Here is a 27,516-nt window from a genome sequence, read left to right as displayed (position 1 = left end):
ACGAAGCTGGAACTTTTCTGCGAATACCAAGGACACAAGGAATATATGAAGGGAGATGGAAAGCCCTAAGCCAAGAGAATTCTCTAAACTTGATGACAGTTTGGAGGGATGACACAGATGGTGAGATGGTGGCAGGGGACAGAGACTTCCTGAAGAGCTTTAGCTACATTTTCCCAATTATGAGTCAATGGAAGACTCTACAAAGTGTCTCCCCCCTTCCTGTGATCATCTTCCTGTTTTTTCCCCTCCTTCATCCTCCAACTCTAAAATAAGCAGATGGTGAAAGGAAGCCTGGTAAGATCAAGGGCGGGGGTGGGGGACTCAGTTCCTTTTCTCCACCTCAAGTCTTTGTAATAAACACACCAGCTTGGTCACAAATGTGGAATAATGAAGAGACAACACTAGAATATTTCCTTGTTGAACTCAACCATAGCAAATATTTTTCAGACATAAGCCAACATCTCAAAAAAGAACTTCTTTAGCATCTGATAATCATCAGACACGAAGATTTCCAGAAACAAAGCAATAAGGGGAGAAGCTAACAATTATTTATATCTATAAAAGACAGTATAGGGAAGAGAGAACTACTCCTTGGTTCAACCAGACTACTACTTGGGTACAATGCCCGCGAAGCCCTGAGACATATGAATAATTGACTTGCAGCTAAGTAACTGATCTTCAGCAGCACTCCTAAAAGTTTAGGGTTCAACTGAAACATATACTTTTTGTCAATTCAGTGCTTAATGAAACTCCATTTTCTTAATCATACGAATTACTCCGTATCAGGCCACTTGTACATTTTCAGTTCATCTAGTGGGGCTAACTCAGTCTATAACTTCTAAGACTTTATGTGGATTGGTCAAGCAGCAGATGAATAATAATGGGAGGAAATGGTACATAAGTGGAAAGTATATTATAATTTGAAACATATCTGAGAATCCAAGAAACTAAAAACACCTGCGGAAATAATTCTGAGTCTTAAAACGTTAAATTTTGTATCAGTAAAAAGATATAAAGTGTCTCAATCCACAAAATTATTTTAACAATTAGAGATGCTAATCAAATCTAGTTTATAGGGTAGGTGTTTCAAATATATGAAAACAATCTGAGAATCAGGAAGATTTTATACATAATCATATGTAATTGTAGCCATGTTCTCCCACAAAAATTATGTTAAAAGAGACATTTTAAAACTAATTACATGTTGATGTACAAAATCTAAATTTTGTCTTGATACTTTCTAAAGTATATGTTTCCTAAAAGGAAAACATTAATGGTAGGATGTAGGCTTATGCTATAGAAGGAACAAGGGACTTCTTCACTGAAAAGCGCAATATTTTTATATGGATGTATTTCAGAAAAGTTCCTAGGAGGTCTCAGAACATATTCTGCCATTCACAAAACCTAAGTGAATTCCTAATAAGATAGAAAGACATTTACAGGAAATCGCAGTGGCAATAAATCTACTGCATTATTATTTATAGTTGTGTTTGTGACGAATACAGCATGACAAGGCAACCAGCCAGTATTTAAGAGCTGAAAGATTTATCCAACCTTAAACATATCAGTGTATGAAGGCCTGGAGTCTGTAATCATTATCGCAGTTTAATCTGTCTTTGCAAAACAAAACCAAAAAATAGACTGTGTGTCTCTGTGATTAATCATTCATATTTAAAGCCAAATTGAACTAATAAAAGGTCCAAAAAGCTGCACCAAGAACATGGTACTGGAAGACGATGGAATTTGTTTAGAATACCGTGTTCTGAAAGCGTCATGCAACCTTCTGTTAAATATTTGGTCCATTCCATTTTGTCATCCCGATTTGTATTCTGGAAGCCCTTAGAAGCTACAGGTTTTGTTACAGCCACAATATATATTGGGGAGCAAAACCCCAGATCAGTTGCAGCATTCTTCCCCCACGAATCCCCCCAAATAATGGCACTTGAAAATTCCAAAGAGAGTTGTTGATTTTTAAGGCTCGACTTTCTGCACAAAAGACACCAGTTGGTACAACAGGGTGGCCCATAAAAAGTATCAGGGGAAGCAGTTTGTGAGTCCTGGCCATACACAGCAGAGCATATAGTAGAGCTCAGATGACAGTATTTGCTGAATGAAAGTTACCATGCTATGGAATCATCAAAATAAGCACACTGGCAGTCATTCCCTTAGCATTTGGTGTTCATCTTAGGAATATTGCCAGGTACATAAATGTAGCCAGGGAGAACACATGTCTTTAAGAAAATGAAGAAACTTTCCAAAAAAAAAAAAAAGAGAATAAAACAGGAAGAGCGAGAAGAAAAGAGAAGTAACTGGGCTGATTGAACAATTACTAACACTCCCCTCTCCACTCCCCTCCCCCCACCCCCACAAGCTGCTTTAACTTTGATGACCAATACTTATTTGCAGACCTACATAGTCTTCCCTGACCTTGGCCAAATCAAAGAATTTATACAGTTAGCAGTTCTTACACAATCTCTCAAAAAGAACAGCACGAATGTTCTATCCTTCAGTGCCAGACAGGCCTTGTTACTCCTAACCACCTATTTTTCTTCCAGTAAATTAATTTACTTGGTTAGGTTCTGGTGCTCAAATAAACTACTCATTCTCCTTCCTTTTCAGAAAACAGAACTCAGGGATTTTTTTTTTTTTTTTTAATTTGGGAGGAAAGAGCTAAATTATATGAAAATCTAATTATCGTAATAGACTATAAATTGACACAAGGCACTAAATGCAAAGGGTTTTAAGAATGGTTTATTATGATAGACGAAGCTCTCCTATTGATGCCTCTATTCACAACACAGAGCCGGAGAGTACAAAGAGTTTATACTAGAATCAAAGACAACCTCGATATCTTAATTATCTTACTAATAAATGAAGGGACCAAAACTTCTTGGATTAAAGACCTTTTAGTGGTACGTAACCAATTGGAACAATAATCTTCATTAATTCTAATTAGGGTGCCTCGAAGTCATGTTTAACACTTTCTGCCCCTTAATAAATTAAAATTAAAATGTCTATTTACAACGCGAAGTCCTAATGAACTGAAAAACCATTTCTAGAGAGGCCTAATGTAAAACTGGGCTCTGTATGTGCACCTAACTTTACCCAGATATGAAATACAGGGTGATTCATGGGGACCCATCAGCCTGAGGCAAACCTCAGAACCAAACAGCAGGTGATTGAGTTCACTTCCAAGTTAAAGAAAAAAAAAAAAAAAAACTTTCAGGATTCAAAAAAGTGTGTGTTTCTTTGACTCTTGTGGGAGGAAGGGAAAAAAATAAATACTCTCCAATTTTACTTCTCATTACCAATAAGAGAAGCAGAATATGCTGAAATGGTGACACAAACTAGGCATCTGAGCAACTTTGATGAAAGTACCAAGGAAACATTTGTTTTGGGATTTTGTTGTTGTTTTCTCTTGTTTGTTTTTAAATCATGATGCTAGGGAAATTTTACAATGCTAAAGACATCCTGCCTCCCTACAAAAAAGGAAGTTAAAAGAAGACTATATGCATTTATCCTAAAAACACTGGTAGGAATCGTTCTATAAGCATTCCTTAGCTGGGTGGTTTGGAACAAGGATGAAAGTACGACAGGCATACCTCTTTTTATTGCTCTCCACTTTGTTGCACCTCACAGATGTTGTGCTTTTTTTTTTACAAATTGAAGGCAAGACCCTCCACCAGCAAAATTTTATGACTTGCTTTATTGTAGTGGTCTAGAACCAAACCCGCAATGTCTCTGAAATACTCTGGTATACAGACACAAATCACTTGTTTAACAAAACATCTGTTACCATGTTTCCCCGAAAAGAGGACGTCACCGGACCATCAGCTCTAATGCGTTTTTTGGAGCAAAAATTAATATAAGACCCAGTCTAATATAACATAATATAATACAATATAAATACCAGGTCTTATATCAATTTTTGCTCCAAAAGATGCATTAGCGCTGACGGTCCAGCTAGGTCTTATTTGCGGCGAAACATGGTATGATAGAAAGAAAACATTTAAAAGGGGTTCTTTCAAATTATTTAATCTAATGTATGCTTATTGCTACTACGTTGTTTCCCCCAAAATAAAACCGGGTCTTATCTTAATTTTTGCTCCAAAAGACGCATTAGGGCTTATGTTCAGGGGATGTCATCCTAAAATATCATGCTAGGGCTTATTTTCTGGTTATGTCTTATTTTCGGGGAAACATGGTATCTACCACGTTTTTCTGCAAATACTCTGACAAAACCATAACATATTAAATATTTAGCTAATTCATGGTACATTTTTGCCTATTTTCAAGTAGTAGCAAAATATAAACACCGTTTTAATAGAATAGAGATTAAATTACCAAGTAAAATACAGCGCTTAAAGGCATTCTTGCCAAAGATACTGGTTTTCCTTCTGTGATAGCAGCAAGCTGGCACTTCAGGGTTCTTGATGCCTGTGACATCGTTACCCCAAACCATGCCATTGCAAGCACCTCATTCTACTGAGATTCAAAGAGATGAGCCTTTAGGTTTTTGTTTTGTTTTGTTTTTTGTCTTCTTACATGCTCTCATGTTTTGGCAATATATATCTAAATTTACAGTAAGTAGTTTAGCAGTGCTTTATTATTTATAATTGTGTTGCAAGCACAGAATCTCCCATACATAACCAAGAACACAATGGCAAAAGGAAGTAATGAGGAAAAACACATTCTAGTTCATTTATACACAGAGGGGCAAACCCTCCTGACCTTACGAATTCTCAAAACTCCACGAAAGGGGAATTCACAGCCAACGAGACTATTGGAAAATGGGGTCCAGCAACTGCCTTTAAATGACATTTTTCCAGAGCTAAAATGAGCAATAACGGCTCTATACTATTAATTTCTCGTCACAATATCTTGCTCACTTGAAACACGTTGTTCTTTCCATGCGATTTTGACAAGCTGTTTATCATTTTGTGTGGCTCTGCTGCAGCCACTACGCATCCTAAGAAGCTTATTTGTTTCTGCTTCAGAACCTCTGATGTTCGGCCCTGAGATGATGACTCAGAGTTATGGATTCTAGCTCTCCACGTTCAGTGTCCTTGTCCAAGAGGCAGAATAAATAGGGATGCGTGAAATGGAAAAGGACTGAGGTTAACTTTCCTTTAACAGAATCACCCAAGCTAAGTCACCATTTCTGAAGGCCCCTCACTCAGACTTAAGACCACGATGCTGGAATTCTGCCCACGACGACACCTTCAGCTCCTCTTACACCCTTCCCAGGTTCTCGGACACCTTTACAACCGAGCTCCAGGGCTGGACCTCCCTTGGCTTCAATTTCTTTTTCTTTCTAGATGTTTAACAACAACAACAACAACAACAAAAAGCTCTGCTCCTTCTTAACCAACTCCTTTACTAAAGACTGAAACAATTCCCAACTGGCACAGACCAGAACCAAAATGTTTCCAGTTGCCTATGAATTACTCAGACATACCTTTGGCGTACTTGATGTTGCAAGTGGGGAACCGGTGGCTGAGGGACCATCCTCTGTCTGCGTTGGGAAAGCATAGGAGGCAGCAACCAGCCAAGCATAAAAGCCCCACAAATACAGCAGGTGAACAAGTTTAAGCTGAACGGCTGCTAACTCACTGTGAGGGAGAAACGTGAGGCGGGGGTGGGACACAGGAAGCACTGGGGAAAGTGGCTTTTTTTTCAAAAGAAACGGAGCAGCTTTTCCAGTTGACATCCACTGTTTGGCGAATGAGCTGTCACTGACAACAGATTCTGAGCACACGAACCAGAAGGTGGTGGTCTTTCAGCTAGGAAAGCAGGTTTTCTCTAGAACGCCCCTCCGCAATGTCCTCTCCACTGAGAAGTGTTAAATGAAGAGACACGCGCACGCTCCCCTACACCTGAAGAACGTTAGTCTCCACATGTAAGCTGTTATCCTCCGAGATCTGGCTGCCTGTGTTCTTCCTCAGCTAATTAAGGGCCATTCTGTTATCACAGATAAGAGTGTTTGTAAGTTAGGGTTCCTGACACTGCCTGTTCAGGGGACAGTTCCAAACTGCTGGGCAGGAATACACCCCGTGTTAACTGAAAGGAAGGCCACGTCACCAAGGGCAGTTGAAATCATGTCACAAAGACATTGCGTGCTCTGTTTAACCTTCGCAGCCTCAACCGTTTCAAAACCAAGAACCAGTTTCTCTTTTCCAATCCAAATTCCAAGTGGGAAGCAGAAGACAACTCAAGCTAGAGGAATACAAGTGTCCCAACTCCATAGTTGGTGATATGGATACCTGCCTCCCCCCAGGGGAGAAGGGAAAAAAAACAAAAAACACTCCAAACCCTGTAATCATTTCCGCTAGCGTTCACTTATTGTGTTATAAAGAAATTCTTTGTAAGGAAGTTTACACTTGTCTTTTCCCAACTTGCTAGGAATGTAATTATCACAGTCTCACTTAAAATTTAAACTTTTTTAGTATGCCCGTAAACGGTACAGTTTTCACTTCAACTAAAAGTAAACACAATGATACTACATAAATATTAAAAATGATGGTGTCAAACAACCTTTAAAAAAAGCTAAATTCATTTTAATATACTTCTCCAAACCATGAATATAAGAGCTTTCTTACCTGACGAACAAAACTGTTTGAGGTAGTGTCAGATGACGTGCTGCCATCGGATCCTTTAAATCTGTTTTTCCTTCTAGCGCCTTTTCCATATGACTAAAAAAAGGGGAGAGGGGAAGAAAAACGAGATTATTGTTAGATACTCTCACAGGAATCAGGCCTAGTTTTAGAAAATGTCAAAGACCAAAAGTAAGGAATGAATTGCCATTACGTGGGCATTATTTAAAAGTTATTTGAAATCAGTGAGTGTATAAGGAGAAATTTCTAGACAAAGCATTTAATGATGTAATAAAAAACATTGAATAATTAAAAAAATGGAGGCTACCTATTAACATATCTGTTGTCAAGAGGCAAAATCCACTAAAGATAAAGCATTTAAAAATGAGCATTTAAAAGCGCAGGAGGGACTCAGGGTGCAGCAGTAAGGTGAGAGAAAAGGTAACATCAAAACCTCTCAGCATGAATGCAATACCTCCGTGCATAATGAAATACTGTTTTGCAGCAGTGCAGAGCATGCATTTCTTTTGCTCCTTTTCATGTTTTAATTCGTAATTCCACAGGTACTCATATATTGGAGTGGTACTTGCAAAAACTGCATACAGTGACTGAAGGACACTTTGCGATATGAATTCTGATTAATTACCTTTAAATTTATGTATCTGTAAGTCTAGATGGAACGTGAAAGAATGAAGCACGGTGCCAGTTCTTCATATTATTGTATGGATGGAGAGATTGCTTTGAGAGATGGTGAAATAGCTATTTACGTGGTAGTAAATTACATGAAATTGAAATACGTTGTAAAATTTTCTGGCCCATGGTGGCAATAATGTTTGCACATGATGTGAAAAGCCTTGCTTTTGTAACAACTTAGGGATTTTGCTGAGGAGGCAAGAAAAATAAGTTTCATGGAATAATAATAATGAAAAAGTAAGTATTTAAGACCCGTATGTTAAAAGTAAGACAATTTGTTTCAATAACAGGATCGGGCCAAACACAAACATCTACAAACGAACTGGCTTTTCCTACTCTATCTGCAGTTTACACTGAAAGCACAAGGAATAGACTATGCATCAATCTATGTTTAATTCTAGGCACAGATAAAGCTATTGCAAACATCGAACATTAAAATATAACTGAAAATAGCTTTGCAGATAAGTGGAGCTTTACAGTTAAAGACACATAGGTTGGAATCCTGCTATTGCAGACCTTGAACTTTTTTTATTTTTTTTTTTTATTTAAGTGTGTTTTTCCAGGACGCATCAGTTCCAAGTCAAGTAGTTGTTTCAAGCTAGTTGTGGAGGGCACAGCTCACTGGCCTATGTGGGGACTGAACCGGCAACCTTGTTGTTGTTAAGAGCTCCGCGCGCTCTAACCAACTGAGCTAACCGGCTGGCCCTTGAACAATTTTTTTAACCTCTCCAACCATGAGTCTTGTCATCCTTAAACGAGGGATATTAATACCTCACAGAGTTATTTTATGTATTAAATTAAATAATGTATTTTATAGCGTTTAGTGTAAGACCTAGCACATGGTAAAGACTCAATATATAAAAGAAAACTGATGTCCACATTAGAGCGGGGAAGGGTGGGTAAAAATTGGGCTAAATCTAATCACTAGATTATCAGAATTTACAAAATTTACTTTTCAAAATCACCATGTTCAGGTTTTGAAAATGCTAACTTTGTTATATTTGTTTATTGATATGGTTTTCATTAAAATGGAAATATCTTATAAACCATAATATATGTAGCACTTAGGCACGCTGTAATGGATTTCAGCTGAGTAATTTAGATGCATTTGCAATCAGTGAGGGGGGTATAATCTTAAAGGAAAAACTTTTCTTAAATATATTTGTTCTCCTCTAAGTATCTAAGGGATTTATATAATACAAATATGTTTCCATGGCATTTAATTAACTCTCAACTTCATAAAAGGAAAGATCATCTAGGCTGGGCTTTCATAATGTATTATACAAGGTTCTCCTCACTTAACAGCTTATTCTTCTTACTTGTGTAAACATTATTCAGTAAACTGTTGAAAAATAACATTCTTTCAACAACATTCTTCCTTTTCCAATTATTATGTAAAGGTTTGGACAGAAGCGTCTTCCAAGGTCTAAGAACGCTAAAATAAAGTATGAAAATTTCCTTAAAATTAAAAAAAAAAAAAATTACATTATTTCATATGGCAAAATAAAGATCTTGAAACAATTTTTGGATCTAACATGTTTCTTTGGAGGGGGTGGAGGCAAATCTATGTTAAATACACTATCTTCATGAGGAGCATAAACTATCATTGAGAACTAAGACAAAATATAATCTCATCCTATTATGTGTTTTTTCAGTTCCATGTTGAAATGGGTGGAAAGAGCGTCTTTGAAACTCTAGCATTGTCATTTGTTTCAGATTTTTAATGATAAATACATTTTATTAGTCAGCTGCTTTGGTGTGTAAGCTTTTTCATGGCTGTTCACAAATGCACAACAGGCTCTGTGAGAACCACACAATATTGAAGACATTCAGTCACAAGGAGGGCAGCAGTTCTCTGCAGAAAATGAAATACATTAAAAAAAAAATTCACATTATTATTTCTAGGCCCCTGAGAATACTCTTGATAAACATCGTTTTGGGTGTAGTTAGCTACCTATGTAATGTATTTACATTGGATTTCTACAGATTTTAACTGGACTAAGACAGTTTGAACACTAAGAAAACAATGATGGCACAATGAATTGCTTGCAAACTGGTGATTCTGAGAAAAACATATCATCATTCAATCACTTAAATTTATGAGCGATGATTTATTCAAAGTATTCACTTGTTCATGCCTTAATAGTGTTATAGTGAATTCCGATTCATTGTAGATCATATTTATTAAAAGCCAAATAAATAGAAAGTCTTACTAATACCTCTATTCTGTTATTGTGTTCTTTTACTAATTTCAGCAGTAATTTCTCTTCTACAGTTTTCTTTTTTTTTTTTTAAGTATAGAACTCAATGATTAGTTATTTTTATAACAACATCCAGGATCCAGGAAAAAACTTAAAGCATCTTTTGAAAAGCTAATAGTCCATTTCTATGTACTTTGAAAAATGCTAGTGAAAATTTATACTACCATTACAAAATGAAGTTTCCTTTAATTCAATGCATATTGAAAATTAAGTCCATCTTGCTGGAATGACTTGTTTTTTAGTTACTCTAAATCTTTGAAAATAAGGATTAGAGTGTTTCATCTAAAGGAATTAAGGGGGGGGAAAAAAGTGAAGGCCAAACCTCCCCAAAATGGAAAAGGACATGAAAGATTAAATAGCAAATATTTACTTGACTAAATTTGGAAAAGAAATAGTTTTCTTCATTAAGGTGCCACTTCACATGCAGCTACTTTTATGATCAATGGTTTTTCTAAATATTTTTTAGCAACAGTAAATATATGAGCACCTGATACATGAAACAGTTAACCATCAGAACCTCGCAGGTTTTAGGAAGTAAAAGGGAGAGAGAAAAAATGGGTTGGCTAGTGTGCACAGTGTAACCCATAATACTCTCCCTGACACATCCAGACCCCTAAGTATTTCTTGGAACAGCCCGAAAAGTCGCTAATTTCCACTCATTGCCTATTAGTTATATGCAGCTTAATAAAAACAAATTATGTCACCATAGCAAAAAAGGAGAAAACTGTATTTAAATTCCTTTACTTCTCCTAAAACAACAACCAAGTTAAGTAAGAGTTCAGAAACTAAAAAAAAAAAAACCTTAAGAAATTTCCACAAATATATAAATGACATATTAAAAAGATAGCTAATATTCACCATGATGTTAATATCAGCTTCATGTAAATGAGTTTCTTTTTTGATACTAAATAACTTTAAAAATTGAACTGTAGTCTCAAAATTAGCAACTAAATGTTCACATTTTCACAGGTAATTAAAATTGAATTTCTGTATGATTGAAGTAGACAGTACTGGCAGTTAATTATAAAAGTTGCCAGTTAAGTGGAAATTTCAGCCCAGCTGTACGCGCAAAGTTGGCCCGGCAGCCCTTGAGGGCAACTTTGAGAATGATGTTGCTTCTGTGATTAATGGATATGAGACAGTTCTTCCTAAAAATTGATCCCCGTGAACATAACGCTGAAATTCGTTTCATACCTCTTGATTAGCATTCTTTGATATTTATCCCTTTGAACTAAAGATTTTCCTCATTTTATGGTCCAAAGCAAACAAAGCCAAAACTATGCATAGAAGAATCAGACATGAAATCTCATTTTCCAATAGCTTAGTATAAACGAGGTAGTCAGATCTTTTACTAGGAGAGAAGTTTAACTCCCTAGAAAAAGGGAAACATAAGTTGTTTTCTATACGGATCAGTTTACACAAAAGATGAAAGGAATCAAGAGGCAACATAAATAGAGCTCTTTTGAGGTTCTGGCAGGTAGAAAAAAGGGAGGAGAGCAATGCCTAGTGGCGAAGTACAGAGGCAGGGAGGGCAGAGAAAACCAGGGACCAACCTTGCCCTTATCACGATCGACCTCCAGCCAGGCTTGGAAAGAACTCCAAGACAGACCCAGTTACTTGAAGTGGTGTCATAATTAATTTTAACTCCCTATAATTGTGAAAGGAAGTGGATGCCATGTACTATTTGATGGATATGGGTATGTCCCACAGTCACCAAATTAAAGAGTGCCACCACCCCCTACAGGGTTAACAAGTAGTTTGCTCAGTCTTTCTTGAAAGGACTAAGGCTACATACTGTATAATTCAAAAGAATCAAATGCAGCAACAGGTAAACTTAGTCTTTACATAAAAAGAAAAAGAAAAGAAACATAAAACTACAAAATCAACTTAACCTCAAATCACCCAAATAGTCAGATACTACACTATGCATTTTAAAACACACTCCGAAATTTTGATTTCTTTTAAATTTCCCCCATGCCACACCAGAACAAAAATACTATTCTGGAGAAAACTGATGACGATTAGGAGCGAAGATTTTAGCAAAACATAAAACACAAGACTCATGGCCATTATGTTTGGAGACTGCAAAAGACTAAGCTGTACATGGCACCCAAGAATGTCTCTGGAAAATGGTACTGACATGGTTCAAGATCTACGGGACAATAGCTGCAGCTCTTTTTTAGATAAAGCTCCTTGCTACAGATTCAGGATATGGCCATTACCAGGCTGTATTGCTACAGTATGCTTGAAAATCATCTGGCAAATTCAGGTGGGGTAGAACCAGCTGGGTGCTGTTGCTAGGAGCAAAACAAACAGGCCCTCTGGTTACGACTGTCTGCTCATTTTCAGGTGTGACTGGAGGTGCTGTTTACAATCTCTTGGAGGCCTAAAGTGCTGAGATACTGCTCTTGTCTCTCGAGTACTTCCTCCTCTGCCACCTTTCTAGTCTCAATCCCATTCAGCTACTGTCTTGATCTACAGAGCCAGGCTTCATACAGGATCCATCGCATCAACTCCCGGGAGAACTGCTAGTGCCACAGTTTAGAATAATGCTGTCCAATAGAAATATAATATAAGCCACATATGTAACTGAAATTTTCTAGTAGCCACGTTAAAAAGGTAAATGGCAACAGATGATCATGTATTTTATGTAACTCAATTATCCAAAATATTACCACTGCACGATGTAATCAATACAAAAATTACTAATGAGATGTGAAATATTCCTTATTTCATGTTAAGTTTCTGAAGTCTGGCGTGTATTTTACATTTATAGCAAATTAGTCCAGACTAGCGACAGGTCAAGTGCTCAGAAGCCACGTGTGGCGGGTGGCGACTTGTAGTGGACAGCGCAGATCTGGAGCTTTGGAGGGAGAGTCCTAAATTAGCACCTTCACTTTGAAGGTAGTCTGCATCCAAGTTCACAGTGAAAAAATACAACAGGTTACCTTGAAAAAGCGATGCAATCTGCTTATATAAGAACTTTCAAGAACTTGCAGTTAGAGTGCCACTCGCTTCTCATGTAAGCCATACACCCACTTCACTTACTTTATGACAGTGTGCTGGAGGGAAGGGGTTGGAATGTGTGAGGCTGCTCCCTCCCCAGGCAGGCTTACTGACATAAAAAAGGAAAAAACGGGCAGTTTATGAATATATGTCTTTCACTTTGTTCGTACAGAACTTGCAATGTAATCCAGAGGTGAAAGAGAAAGGATTCTTAAAGCCAATGATGGCTTAGAGGTACGACTGCAAATGGCAATTCCATTTCTAAGTAGAATTATGATTACTCAGTGTCACACAATAAAGGGGGATGCTGGTAAGACAGCCTCCTTCCTCAGTCAGTTTCACTGCTGGCCTGCCCTGCCCAGAGAGATGAAAGGGCTGCCTTTGCCAAGTGTTCACAGCCCCATGATGCCACCGTTTATTAGATAGAAAGTAAATAAGGCAACATTTCCCTTAAATAATGGAAGTGCTATGAACACGATTCAAGGAACATTGCTTTCATTTTTGGAAGGTAGAGAAAGAAAGGAGATGGATGCCAATGCAGTTCAGTATTTATACCTCTTACCTGCTTATAATATCCATTCCTCCCTTTCTCCTTTCACTTATGCATCTATGCAATTCCTTGCCAATTCATATGGATTGAATCTTTGCAATGTCTCATGCATAGACCCGTTTCCATTATATTTTCTCTCTCTTTAGTTTAGGCCTGTTACCTCTTGTCCAAATTGTTCCATCAATCTCCCTTCTGGGACCTCCACCTCTGGACTCCTCAGACTCCAAATTATCTTACAGAATCTTCCCAGGTGACAATTTGGAAAGAGCCGATATGTGGCTCCTTTGTTGAACCAACCTCATCCATGGTTCTCTATTGTTTAATACACCGCCAAGATGTGGCCTCGAATTGCCTTGTTAGTCTTATGCCTAACTATGCCTAATCTGTGCCTTTCCACACTCTTTCCAAACGAGGGATATCAAATGTCTGCTTTAAGACTTCCAACTTCTGTGACTTTGCTTCCAGTATAGTTAGCTCCCCATCATCTCTCTAAAATCTCTGTTGAAATCTGACCTAGCCTTCAGGTCTCTTCTCAAACGTCACTTCTTCTAAGAAATCGTTACACATTACTCCAAATAGAATATTTGTGATCCTTACTCCTTGGAAATCATGTAAGATTCAGGACTTCCCTTATAGTCCTGTGCCATCCAAGTGTCACACATTTGCCGTACTTGCAGCTACTGGAATATAGGTTCTTTTGAAATCAGAAATTGTGTGTTCTCCCCTCCGAATCATTTCCACATTGTAACCATACAATATTTGTTGACTTAGGTTTAACTATATAAATCACTAAATAAGTTAGTATCTCTTATCGGAATGTAGTCATGCTCTCTGTCAGTCCTCGCTTTGATCTCCATAAATGTAGGAAATCTATTTTTATCAGAAGCATAAAAACTTTTTTAAAAATCCCTGAAAGAAGATCAAAGAGAAAAGATCTAAAAGTTCTTTCCTCCTCTATCAATATTCAAGACCTTCATCCTGGAATAACCATCCTGGAGGTCTCTGAGGCTACTTCTCGCTCTCATCTAACCTGGTAAGTAACTAGACAAAATCAGGAGTCTAGAACAAATGTGATGATAATGTGTTGGTAAGAATTCAAGTCCTTTGGCTGAGGTGGATGTTAATGCAGGTGATTAGTTACAGGTCCCCACTCTGGTTGTACGGCCGCAGCCCAAGGCAGACTAACATGTAGCTGTCTTACAAAAGAAATGGATATCGGATTATACAACTTCTTGGTTTCTGCATGCTTCCTCCATCTCAAATCAAAGTCATTTACGTGTTTTAAGTTAGCATGTGTATTTCCCAGTGGTAAAAGAAAGTTCAGTAAAGCTTCACGATTATGCCACTGGAACTGTCATTGTCAACAGTATTAAACTATGTGGAGCAGTCAATTTCCACCACCTCAAAACCACAATAGCAACAAAACATTTGTAACCTTTATTACATTTCCCACTCCCGCCCCCATCACTACAGTAAATAACACTCTATCTAACATGTTCTCTCTTGAGCTGATGTAAATGTAAAATATATAAATTACATATTTATAAATTTTATCTAAGGGTGAAAATGTACAATTTTACCACAATTTACAATCTAGCAAATGTAGGCTTGAAATCAACAAGCTAAGCAGAGACATTTCTCCAAAATGATGTCTAAAATGTAACCCTGACCCCTTCCCTCGCCAATAAGCCCACAGCTAGGAGTCTTAAATCGCTCCCCTGCTGGGATAAAAGTTGAGAGACTGCTTACCTCTGAGACCTGGAGGTGTCTGTAATCCACACTGTACCTGCCAAAGCCTTACGTAAAAGCCACCTTCTCACTGCCCAACGCCTACAACTGACATCTCCTATTTCAAAACAGCAGCAAACCAGAATTTTTCCAGTAACCACTAACATTCATCGGAGAAAAAGGTGGTCCTGGAGTTCTCTGAAATGGATATCATTTCAGGGGAGATGGAAAAATAAAAACTTTCACGTTCCCAGCTCGCTTTCTTCTTAAGAGAAACGAACGAGGTGTCCAGGCAAACCTAGGCAAGTGCGGCGAGGAGAGCTGAGCTGTCCGGGCTGGGAAACGCCCCAGGTACGGAGAGCTGCGGGGCTGCTCCCAGGAGATAGGAGCCCACCCCCACCTCCATCAAATGCCCCCCACTCGCACCCTGGCTCAGAGCTGGTCCAGAAGGGTCGGCATGAGAGCCCAAGCTACAGGAAGCGGAGCCCCTCCCCGCCACCAGGACTCACGATCTTGAGCAGGTCCAGTCCGCTCGCCTGGTTCATGTCTCTCCATGTGCCTCTCCCGGGAAGGGGCGAGGAGGGCGCACAGGAGCAGCCCGGCGACAACCTTGGGAGCCCGGGAGGTCGCCCAGCCCCTTCCCACTGGGTTTTCGGAAGCAGAGAAAAATGGAAGCCAGAGGAAAGCCAGGGCAAGGCGATCAGGGGCAGGGTCACCGGCGCCAGGAGAAGAGAGTGGGTGGCAGAGGGCGAGGGCGGGAAGAAGGAGGTGGCGGAGGAGATCGAGGCAGTAGGGAGCGACGAGGCGAGGGATCTAAGCAGAGGAGGCGCCGGGTGAGACAGGTCTGCGCCCAGGCAGCTCACAAAGAAAGGAGAAGGCGCGGCACTATCGCTACCTGTGCGGCGGCTCCGAGCGCCCCCGCGGGCGCCGCGTTCTCCAGCAGTTCCATCTGGAGCTCCTGCGCCACCGCCGCCGCCGCTGTGGGAGGCGACTTGGACATGTCGCTTTGGACCATTGGCGAAAAGTCGGCTCCAAGCAGCTGCCGGCTCCTCGCCGGGTCCCCTCCTCCCCTCCCCGCCCCGCCCCTGCTCCGGGCTGCCGGGGGCTCGGCACTGCGCTCTCTGGCAATCAGGGCGCGGGACGGGGCCGGGACATTTGGAAAAGCGACACACAAGGGAGCTAGGGGGTGGCCGGGGAGGGGGGCTCCTCAGCTGTGCGGCGGGCCCCAGCAGAGCGAGCGCAGGGCAGCCGCGCAGGGACAGTCCTCGCCAAGAGGGAGGGAGCTAGCGGAGCTCGAGGCCAGGGGGAGGCGCAACGAAAAGCGAGAGTGACACGGCCGAGACGCTGAAAAGTTCCCCGCAGGAGGCGCGGGCCGCGTGGGTCCCGCCAGGCCGCTGCACGTCGCCGTGGCACGCGCGCTGGAAAGTTTTCAAAGCCACGAAAGCGCGGCCTGGCGCCTCGAAGCTGCCTTTTCTTGGGCGGCGCAGTACGACTCTCTGGGTTCCCAAACCACAGCGCAGGGACCCCACGAGCCTGTGGGAGAACAGGTTGATCCCTTCAGAGATTGGGAGGCTCCGTTCCTACATTGAATGTTTGAAATCTGTGAAGGCCTCGGGCGGCCCCAGAGAGCAAGTGTCCACAAAGGACATCCCGCCAGCAGTGGAAAGCACTGATGGCAGTAATAAAAGCAGGCAGAAAAGAACTGGGACTGATGACCTGAGGTTTGCCTTCCTACCACCCAAATCTGCAGCTGGCCTCTCGACGAGGTCCAAATCGACCACTTGCAACCTGAATCCGAAGTTTTTCCTTGATGACTCTTTGTCTTCATCTTTGCAAAATGGTACTACTGATTCATAGAACTCGACTTTTTCTATAGAGTGGAGAAGGCTCAGTATCACATTTTGGACCAAATAAGCACCTCCTTAAGATCTTGAACTCTTGGTAAGAGAGCAGTAGTCATAACAAGAATATTTCATTTATAGCGTTCCATCCAGATATTCCTAACCAGACACATTTTCCTATTAGAGGGTGCCTCTTATTTCAACAATTTTTACTACAGTGGAATTCTTTGTAGAACAAGGTTTCTAGGCATCAGCATTTTTTTTTGTAAGGATACAGTTTTGTATATTGAAATAGACATATAGAAATTCACAACTGGGGTCAAATACGTGGTGATGGAAGGAGAACTGACTGGGTGGTGAACACACAGTGGGATTTATAGATGATGTAATACAGAATTGTACACTTGAAATCTATGTAACTTTACTAACCATTGTCACCCCAATAAATTTTATTAATAATTTTAAAAAATTACAATAGGCTTCAACTGCCTATTATATTTTGCTGTGGCATATTAAATTATAATTGGGTACAGTACTTATTCTTCTCAAAATAAACATATTTTGGACCTATCTCTAGCATACACTGGTTTGAGTCAGGCTTAAAAAAAATCGGTCTTGGTATGGTTAAAGATTTAGGTACAGTGGTACCTCGGTTTTTGAACATCTCTGTTGACGAATATTTTGGTTTAGGAACGCTGTAAACTTTATGGATCTATGGTATCATTAGATAATAAAATTCATGCTAAATTTGCAGTTTTAGGGGTTGATTTTAAAGGTCTGGAATGGATTAATCCATTTTGTATTACTTTCTATGGGGAAACAGTGCCTCGGTTTTCGAACGTTTCAGAACTCAAATGGTGTCCCGGGACGGATTACGTTCGAAAACTGAGGCACCACTGTATATCCAAAGTGTCATTGATTTTCCTAATGTTTGGTGTTAAAATTGTCATTTTATTTAAATTTGACTGAATGTTAAATAGAAGCACTGACCTATGGGTTTATAAGAAGAGGAGTAAAACTTATAATGTAACATTTTGAAAAGCAACTGACTGGGAAACCAGAAAGTTACGATATGGATGAGTAGCCACCCTCCACTTTGTAAGCTATGGCTGGGAGCCTCCTGAAAACCCTGGCTGAGATGTGAAAAAAAAATATATATATATATCATTTATAACAATCAGCAGTACTTTTATATGTGTGCATGTATATGCCTGTATGTATGTACAAGAGTGGGAAAGAAATTGTGTTTAAAGTTTTGGAGTTATAGTCTATTTTAACTCCATGATCTGTTGACAATATCACTCTTCTAGATGTATTCATTGATTCGTTTGATGAAACTGTTCACTTTTTTTGAGAGAGTGTTTAAATCTCAGGAAATCATTACCTCCAGTTCTAGATCAGACTGTAAGCTCTGTGTTGGCAGGAGCCACCCTCATTCAGGATGACACATTCAGAATCTGGTAAGCTGCCCAGAGTTCTTTCAATATTCATTCAATAAAGCATACATTAAGCTTCTGTTGCATGTTACTGGAGGAGCACAGACAACAAAGACAGGGAATCTCAGAGCTTACAGTCTAGTTAGTAAGCACTTAGGCACAAATTAATACACATTTGGTGAATGAATTAATTAATGAATAATGGATAAATGCTAACATGGTTTTAAAAAACACCAGGTCTGTTCAGTAAAGTAGCAGGATACAAAATTAATATTCAGAATTCAGTTGCGTTTGTGTACACCAATAACAATCTATCAGAAGGAGAAATTGAAAAAACAATTCTATTTACAATTGCTTCAAAAACTATAAAATACTTAGGAATAAATTTAACCAAAGAAGTAAAAGACTTGTGCTCAGAAAATTATGACACTGAAGAGAGAAATTGAAAAAGATACAAATAAATGGAAACACATACCATGCTCATGGATAGGAAGAATGAATATAGTTAAAATGTCCATACTGCCTAAGGCAATATATAGATTCAACACAATTCCTATCAAACTACCAAGGACATTTTTCACAGAAATAGAACATATAATCCTAAAATTTATGTGGAACCATGAAAGACCCTGAATAGCCCCTGCAATCTTGAGAAATAAAAACAAAATTGGAGATATCATGATACCTGACATCAAATCATACTATAAGGCTATAGTAATCAAAATAGCATGGTACTGACATAAAAACTGACACATAGGTCAGTGGAACAGAATAGAGACCCAGAAATAAATCCATATCTATATGGCCATTTAATCTATGACAATGGAAGCAAGAGTTTACATTGGGGTAAAAACCGTCTATTCAATAAATGGTGCTAGGAAATCTGGACAGACACATGCAAAAAAAATAAAGTTGAACTACCTTCTTATGCCATATACAAGAATAAATTCAAAATGGATTAAAAACTTAAATGTGAGATCTGAAATCATAAAACTCCTAGGAGAAAATATAGGAAGTAAATTTGCAGACACTATCCTTAACAATATTTTTACGGATATACTCCCTCAGACAAAGGAAGTAAGAGAAAAAATAAACATATGGGATTACATCAAACTAAAAAGTTTTTTCACAGTAAAGGAAACGATCGATAAAACAAAAAGGCATCCTACTGAATGGGAGGAGATATTTGTCAACGATATATCTGATAAGCGGTTAATATCCAAAATTTATAAACAACTCATTTAACTCAACACCAGAAAAACAAACAACCCAATTAAAAAATGCGCAGAGGACATGAAGGGACACTTTTCTAAAGAGGACATACAGATGGCCAACAGACATATGAAAAAATGATCAACCTCAATAATTATTAGAGAAATGCAAATAAAACCCACAATGAGATACCACCTCACTCCGGTCAGAATGGCTATCATCAATAAATCAACAAACAAGTGCTAGTGAGGATGTGGAGAAAAGGGAACCCTCATGCACTGTTAGTGGGATTGCAGACTGGTGCAACCACTATGGAAATCAATATGGCGGTACCTCAAAAAACTGCAAATGGAACTACTCTATGACCCAGCAATTTCACTCTTAGGTATCTATCCAGAGAAATCCAAAATGCTAATTTGAAAAATTTATGCACCCCTACTTTATTGCAGCGCTATTCACAATAGCCAAGACATGGAAACAACTAAAATGCCCATCGGTAGATGACTGGATTAAGAAATTGTGGTACATTTATACAATGGAGTATTACTCGGCCATAAAAAAGAATGAAATCTTACCATTTGCAAAGATATGGATGGACCTAGAGCACTTTATGTTAAGTGAAATAAGTCAGACGGAGAAAGACAAATACCATATGATCTCACTTATATGTGGAATTTAAAGAATAGAATAAATGAACAAAGTAATCAGAAATGGTCTCAGAGATATAGAGAAAAACTGAGGGTTGCTAGATGGGAGGTGGGGTAGGAATGAGGGAGATGGTGAGGGGATTTGAAAGCCCAGTCGGTAACCACAAGATTGCCATGGGGATATGAAAGACGGTGTGGGGAATATAATCAATAATGTTGTAAAGATTTTGTAAGGTATCTGATGGACACTTGTCTCATTAGGGAGACCACCTCAGGGATGGTGTAGATGCCTGATCACTGCACTGTACACCTGAAGTTGAAGCTGAACAATAATGAATGTCAACTACTATATATATATGTATATATATATATATATATATATATATATATATATATATATATACATATATATATATATATACACATATATATACATACATATGTGTATATATATTTTGTCTCCCCGAAAATAAGACCTAACTGGAAAATAAGCCCTAGCATGATTTTTCAGGATGACATCCCCTGAACCTAAGCCCTAATGTGTATTTTGGAGCAAAAATTAATATGGGACCTGGTCTTATTTTTGGAGAAACACAGTATATATAGTCATGGGATGTGGAGTACAACTTAAAGAACAGAGTCAATGGAATCGTAACAGCCAGATAGGATGTCAGAGAAATAGTAGATTGGGGGAGGGAGGTTATCACTTTGTGAGGGATGTAAATGTCTAACTATTACATTGTTTTGTACAATTGAAACTAATAAAAAACAATCGGTCAAAAAAATACAAAAATACAAAAAAAAAAAAACACCAGGTCTGATGAAACAGTGTTTTCCCATGACATCTGTGTGATTTCTTATCGTACACTTAATTTTCTGTGCATTCGCTTTCAATTATGACCATTTGGGAAGAATTTTATCTTTCATCAGATTTTTCAAGAGATAACAAAATAGCAAAAGAACCTTGAAAATCATTTTTAATAATGCTTATAGCCAAGGGCAAGTGAAGTTTGAATAAAATGTTCAAATGTGCTATATATTATATTTATTTTCATATAATCTATGATACTGAACTCTTTGTTTTTATATTTCTGCCAGTAGAGTGAGTTCCGTGGGGACAGCGATTGTGTCTTATTCATTTTCGTACCCCAACATTGAGACTGCTTTCCGGCACTTAGTTGGGGCCTGATAACATTTGTGACATGAATGAATGAATGAATGAATGAATGAATGATGTCTTCATATGTCTTAAAACGATGCATACAGCTTTGGAAGTTTTACCATATAAAGACATTTACCTAATCCCGACTCTCATGAGTATTATGTATATCAATTCTTTAAATTCTGCGCTAATTTAATTAGCACATATTGAATATGAACACAATACAATGTCCCCATTCAGACTCTAGTCTGGCTTGTAAGAGGTTTCAAATAAAAAGTAACACTGTGCATATGCACAGTATGTGATTTTTTTCATATTACTTAGTAAATCCTTTTTCACCTCATTTGCAGTTCTGGATCCCTGCCATCATTAATAGCATTTTCAGAAGGATATACCTGTATCGGCCACTGGCCTACCTTGATAGGATGTATTCCACTAAGTTACATATTTGCTTTTTGTAAACGGACACTATAAAATGAATGCCTTAAATTACCGATTTGTAATTAAAAGTATATAAAGACACAAACAAACCCACTATAAGAGGGTTATGTGTGTGTGCATGTGTATAGTAAAATGTTACATCTACAATGTGCGAGTGGTCAGGGAAAGCTTAATTTCATTTCCAAAGAAAAGGCTTCATAGAAATAATAAGATGCCCTTTGTTCTTAAGAGACAGAGTTCAGAAATACCTAATATTGTATAGCACTTTTTAGTTTATAGAGCGCATTCATTTATTTGCTTTTCATCCAAACCCTGTTATAACTGTAACAACTGGTACTTTTGTTTACATACAAGGTGCCAGGCTTGGTGCTAAAGATTTAGATACATCATCTCATTTATAAAGTAAACATTACTATTCCCTGTGTTAGTTAGGGTAAGTCCAAAAACTGTGACAAGTAAACCCCTAAATATTTAGTGGATCAGAGAACAAAACTGTATTCCCCATGATACTGGGGTAGTTGTTCACCATCAGAAGGGGCTGACGTTTAGGAAAAAAAGTCTCGAGTGACTATGTATCATCTTCAAAATGTGGTTCCCAGTGTCACCATGGTTTTCCCTATCTGAGTTAGTGAAAAGGAAAAAAAAAGGTGGTGGCTGAACAGCTGACAAATGGCAGGACTTAACTACATGTCTTTAAAACCCCAACTCCAAGACTCATTTTCCGTTCCACACAGTTGCCTGCCTGGCATGCTGCAAAGAGTCCTGCCACACAGGTTAAGGCTGAGTTTTTGGTTGGAGAAACAGATTTACATATTTCTTTTGCTTGCACGTTGTGATGGCTACAATAATGTACTTGCTATTGTAGAAGCAGGATTAATCTCTCAAGCAGCTATGAATAGCACAAATATTATTAATTCATGGCATTGTGAGTATGAGAGAGAGAGAGAGAGAGAGAGAGAGAGAGAGAGAGAGAGAACCTGCTATAATCCAGGGTTATTGGAATAATAACATTGAACGAGGGTTTGGCTTCTGTACTTATAGAACACACAGTTTGTGGAGCAGTCAAGACAGATAATGCGTGATGAATGTGAGTGCGAACTACCATGGGACAAAATTTAAAAGATCAGGAAAAGTGTTCCAGGCAAAAAGAGCAGAAAATGCAAAGATGAAAGGTGAAAAAATTCAGTACAGTTTGAAAGTAGAGTTGGAAGGTGAGGGGGCGGGTACACAGCTAATAATGAAAAACATTCAACTTACTCTGTCTTCTGCTCTTCTATGGCCCCAACTTATCTTTTGATAGGAAATGTCCCATTTATAAGCAATGCCTTAGGCCGCTCATGCTTAATCCTTCCAAACCATCCTAATTTTTTTATGGGAGGCACACGCGCATGCATGCACACACATGCTCTTGTGTCATAAAACAATAAATTGCAACCTACTTTACCAACAAACACATCTGAATTTACACATTCAAAGCAGTCAGCTTATTTGTAGCTGAGACTCCTAGTTTCCCATACCTCCTCTTTATGGAATCCCTGTTTTCATCTGGGTACACTAGTGCCTGGAATAAAAGGCTACGTGTTTCCCAGCCTCTCTTGCAGCTAGATGCAATGTAGTGGCCACTTTCTGCAGAGAGTAAGCCAAGAGTGCTGAAGAATTTTGGGGAAGAATCTGTAAACGGGAAAGAAATGCTTTTATTCCCCCTCTTCCTTCCTGCTGACCAGATTGCAGATGTATTTGCTAAATCATGAGTGGACATTTTAGACAATGAAGCCACATAAATGCTACATGCTGAGGTTGGACAAGCATTAAAAAGGACACCTGGGTCATTGATGGTACCATAAAGCCACCATACCAGTTCTTGGGTTGCTTACTTTCAGATTTCTTTTAAGTGAGGTAGAAATATTATGTAAGCTTCTGTTATTTTAAGGATTTTCTGATAAATCATACCAAAGATAACAAAATCTAGTGATTATTCCATTAGTCAAAATTTTTTTTCTTTTAAAATGAACTTTCTTAAGGTATAGTTTTCCTTACCTCATTATCCTTTAAATGTCTATAGGTTCTATAGTAACATTTCCCTTTTTGTTCCTGATATTAATAATTTGTGCATTCTTTCTTTTTTTCTCTTCATCAGTCCAGCTAGGAATTTATCAATTGCACTGATCTTTTCAATAAACCAGCTTTAGTTTTCATTGATTTTCTTAATTTTTTTTCTGTTTTGTTTTGTTTTTAATTTTTGCTCCTATATTTATTGTTTCCTTCCTTCTGCTTGTTTTGGGTTTATCTTTTTTATTCTTTTCCCCTAGGTTCATAAGGTAGAAGTTCAGATCATTCTTTTCATATCCTATGTCTGTTCTAATACAAATACTTGATACCATAAATTTCCCTTTAAACATCTGTTTAGTTGCATCTACTAGTTTTGATTTGTATTTTTCTTTTTCTGTAATTCAAAATATTTTCTACTTTTCCTTGTGATCGCCTATTTAACCCATGGGTTATGTAGAAAGGAGTTTTTAAAATTCTAATATATGGGAAATTTCCGAGATATTTTCTGCTTTTGATTTTAATTCCATTGTAATCAGAGAATATACTCTGTATACTTCCGATCATTTTAAGTTTGATGAGATTTAGTTTATGTTTCTAGTTCAGGAAATCATCAGCCTTGGTGAAATATTGTGTATGCTTGAAAATAATTTGTATTCTGCTGTTATTGGGTGCAATGTTAAATAAATGTAAATTAGATTAAGTTGCTTTTAATGTTTTTCAAGTCTCCATGTTCATACCGAATTTTTTTTTGTTTGTTTTTGGTCTAGTTATTCTATCAGAGAAAGAAGTGTTGAAGTCTACATTATAATTTTAGATTTTTTAAATTAATTGTGCTTTTTCTTTTCTTCAATTTTTTTATGTGGTAAAATACACATTACATGAGATGCATGATCTAACAATTTTTAAGTATACAGTTCTGTGGCATTAAGTACAGTCACGTTGTTGTACAACCATCACCATTGTCCATCTCCAGAACTTTTTTCATCTTGCCAAACTGAAACTCCATACTCATTAAACACAAACTCCACATACCCCCGCCCCTACTCCTTGGCACCCACCATTCTACTTTGTCTCTATGAAGTTGGCTACTCTATGTACCTCATGTAAACAGACTCATACCGTCTTATACTTTTGTGACTGGCTTATTTTTGCTTAGCATAAGGTCCTCGAGGCTCATTCATGTGCATGTGTCAGAATGTCCTTCCTTTTTAATGTTGAATAATATTCCATTGTATGATATACCACATTTTGTTTATCCATTTATCTGTAAATGGACACTTGGGTTGTTTTTGCCTTGAGGCTATTGTGAATAATGCTGTCATGAACATTGGTATACAAATATCTCTTCTAGTCCTTGCTTTTGTGTATCTGTATTGTCCACAGTAATTCTATTTTTGATTATTTGGGGAGCTGCCATATCATTTTCCACAGTCGCTGCACTATTTTACATTTTCACCAACAGTGCACAGTGTTCTGATTTCTCTACCTCCTCACAAACACTTGTTATTTTCTGGTGTTTTTTTTTCTTCTTCTTTTTATTGTTGTTGCTGTTGTTCATTTGGTTTTACCATCCCAAAGGGTGTGAGATGGTACTTCATTGTGGCTTTCATTTGTATTTCACTAATGGTTAGTGATGTTGAGTATCTTTTCGCGTGTTTATTGGCCATTTGTCTATCTTTGGAGAAATATCTATTCAAGTCCTTTGCCCATTTTTAAATTGGATTGTTTGTTTTTAAAGCTCCATGGTAATCTTCATAAAAGATTCCCTTTTAAAAGAATTTAGTAAGTCCCCTTCTCACCCCTCCCCCAGCAAATCTAAAACATTGTTCAAATATAAAACAAAAATCTCACTGAGACAGAGACAGCTTCAGGATGTAGAGGGTCTTCCTGTAAATGTTTAGTAATTCTTTGCTCTATGCCAGGCAATCTGCTTTTCATAACTTATCTCTCATTATGCTCCACACACATGCAGAGGAGGGTGTTGTCATCTCCATTTTATAGTTGAGAAAACTGAGGCTCAGAAAAGTTCAATCATGCAGGCTGTGAGCTAGATATAAGCTTCAAAATCTGTGCTCAGCCAATACACATTCTGCCTCCAAATATTTAGTTAATAACCAGTAAATTCCTTGCAAAATTAGGCAAAATATTAATCCCTATTTCAAAAGGACTGGAATAAATACTTGTGTAAACAATGAAAAGAACTTATCTTTCTAATTCAACCTCAACCTTCTTACAGACATGTGCCTAGCACTTGTTAAGATTCCTTCGCCATGTCTATTTTTAACTGTTCCCACATTTCCATTGGCAAGCACATACACAGTAAAAATGCCACTAAAGTTGTCAGAGAAATATTCTTAATTTTTTTCTGTTATGTTTGTACTTTCAGTTACTGCAGTTCTAGTACTTTAAGTCGATTAGTCTTCACGTAGCCTAAGGCTTTTGTCTTTATAAAAGGAATGGGGACAAATGCTTACTATTTTCTAAATCTCGAAGGTATATTTAGAACAAAAATTTTCCAGCAATTCCTACAATATTAAGTGACATATCTGTGAACCTCCCTTTTTTATTTTAGGCTAAGCACATAACTTGACAATTTAATGATCTGTTTTTTATTAAGGTAAAATTCCCATAACATAAAAGTAACCATTCTAAAGTACACAATTTAGTGTCATCTATTACGTTCATAGTATTATATAGCTATAAAATCTATCTAGTTCTGAAACATTCTTATTTCTCCACATAGAAATTCTGTACTATGTATTAAAAAATAATTTGCCATTTTTCCCTCCACCTAGCACCTTGTCTCTAATCTACTTTCCATCTCCATGAATGTGCCCATTCTTCATATTTCATATAAGTGGAATCATACAATATCTGTCTTTTTGTGTCTGACTTCTTTCATTTAGCATAATGTTTTCAAGGTTCATCTATGTAATAGTACGTATGAGAACTTCATTATTTCTTATGGTTGAATAATATTCCAATTCATGTATGTATCACATTTTGTGTATCTATTCATCCACTATAGACATTTGGATTGTTTCCACTTTTGGGCTACGGCTAGCGCTGCTGTGAATATTCACTTACAAGTTTTGGTTTAAATACCCCTTTTCAATTCTTTTGGGTATATACTTTGGAGTGGATGGCTGGGTCAGATGGCAATTCTATGTTTAATTTTTTGAGGAACCACAAACTCTTTTCCACAGTGGCTGTACCATTTTACACACCCAACAGCAATGTACTAGTGTTCCAATTTCTCCACATCCCTGCTAACACTTGCTATTTTCCACTATTTTGATTATAGCTATCCTAGTAGGTGTAAAATGGGATCTCATTGTGGTTTTGATTTGCATTTCCCTAGTGATGAATGATATTTAACATTTTCCAGTGTTTGTTGGCTATTTCTATATCTTCTTTGGAGAAATGTCTATTCAAGTCCTTGGCTCATTTTTTTAATTGACTTGTCTTTTTGTTGTATATTTGTAAGAGTTCTTTATATGTTCTGAATGCTAAATACTTTTCTCCCATTCTATAGGCTGTCTTTTCACTTTCTTGATAGTGTCCTTTGATGCACAAAAGTTTTCAATTTTGATAAAATTCATTTATGTATTTTATGTTTAGTTGTTTGTACTTTTGGTGTCTTACTTAAAAATCCATTGCCATGTGGATGTGACTTTTGTTTATGTGGTCTATGTTTATAATTTAACACAAAGAAATTACTTATGATCACTTAATGGTAGGAAAAATAGTTAAGTTAGGATTATGAATTGACTTCAGTGGGTAACGTTGGCAAGATATTTTATTTTTTTACATCTTTTTAAAAAGTGTACCAAAAATTAGGGTGTGAAAATTTGAAACTAAAGAAGCCATTATCAAAAAACTTTATGAACCAGAGTT

General features: G+C 37.8%; 1 protein-coding gene across 3 annotated transcripts in view; it reads right to left on the bottom strand.

Moving 5' to 3' along the window:
• The window catches only part of CACNB2 (calcium voltage-gated channel auxiliary subunit beta 2), a 329,662-nt gene extending 313,571 nt beyond the window's left edge, over positions 1-16,091 (bottom strand). For all 3 annotated transcript variants that reach the window (XM_019752070.3, XM_019752073.3, XM_074324835.2), the window contains exons 1-2: positions 15,727-16,091; positions 6,600-6,692 (exon numbers count right to left, since the gene is read on the bottom strand). In XM_019752070.3, the coding sequence (XP_019607629.1) occupies positions 6,600-6,692; positions 15,727-15,846 (213 nt within the window). In that variant the 5' untranslated portion in view covers positions 15,847-16,091. The remainder of the gene's footprint in view (positions 1-6,599; positions 6,693-15,726) is intronic.
• Positions 16,092-27,516: the final 11,425 nt, after the last annotated feature.

Source organism: Rhinolophus sinicus, chromosome 1, assembly GCF_057876585.1.
Source record: "Rhinolophus sinicus isolate RSI-liver-muscle chromosome 1, RSI-T2T, whole genome shotgun sequence".
NCBI lineage: Eukaryota > Metazoa > Chordata > Mammalia > Chiroptera > Rhinolophidae > Rhinolophus > Rhinolophus sinicus.
This window is presented reverse-complemented; position numbering and strand designations above follow the sequence as displayed.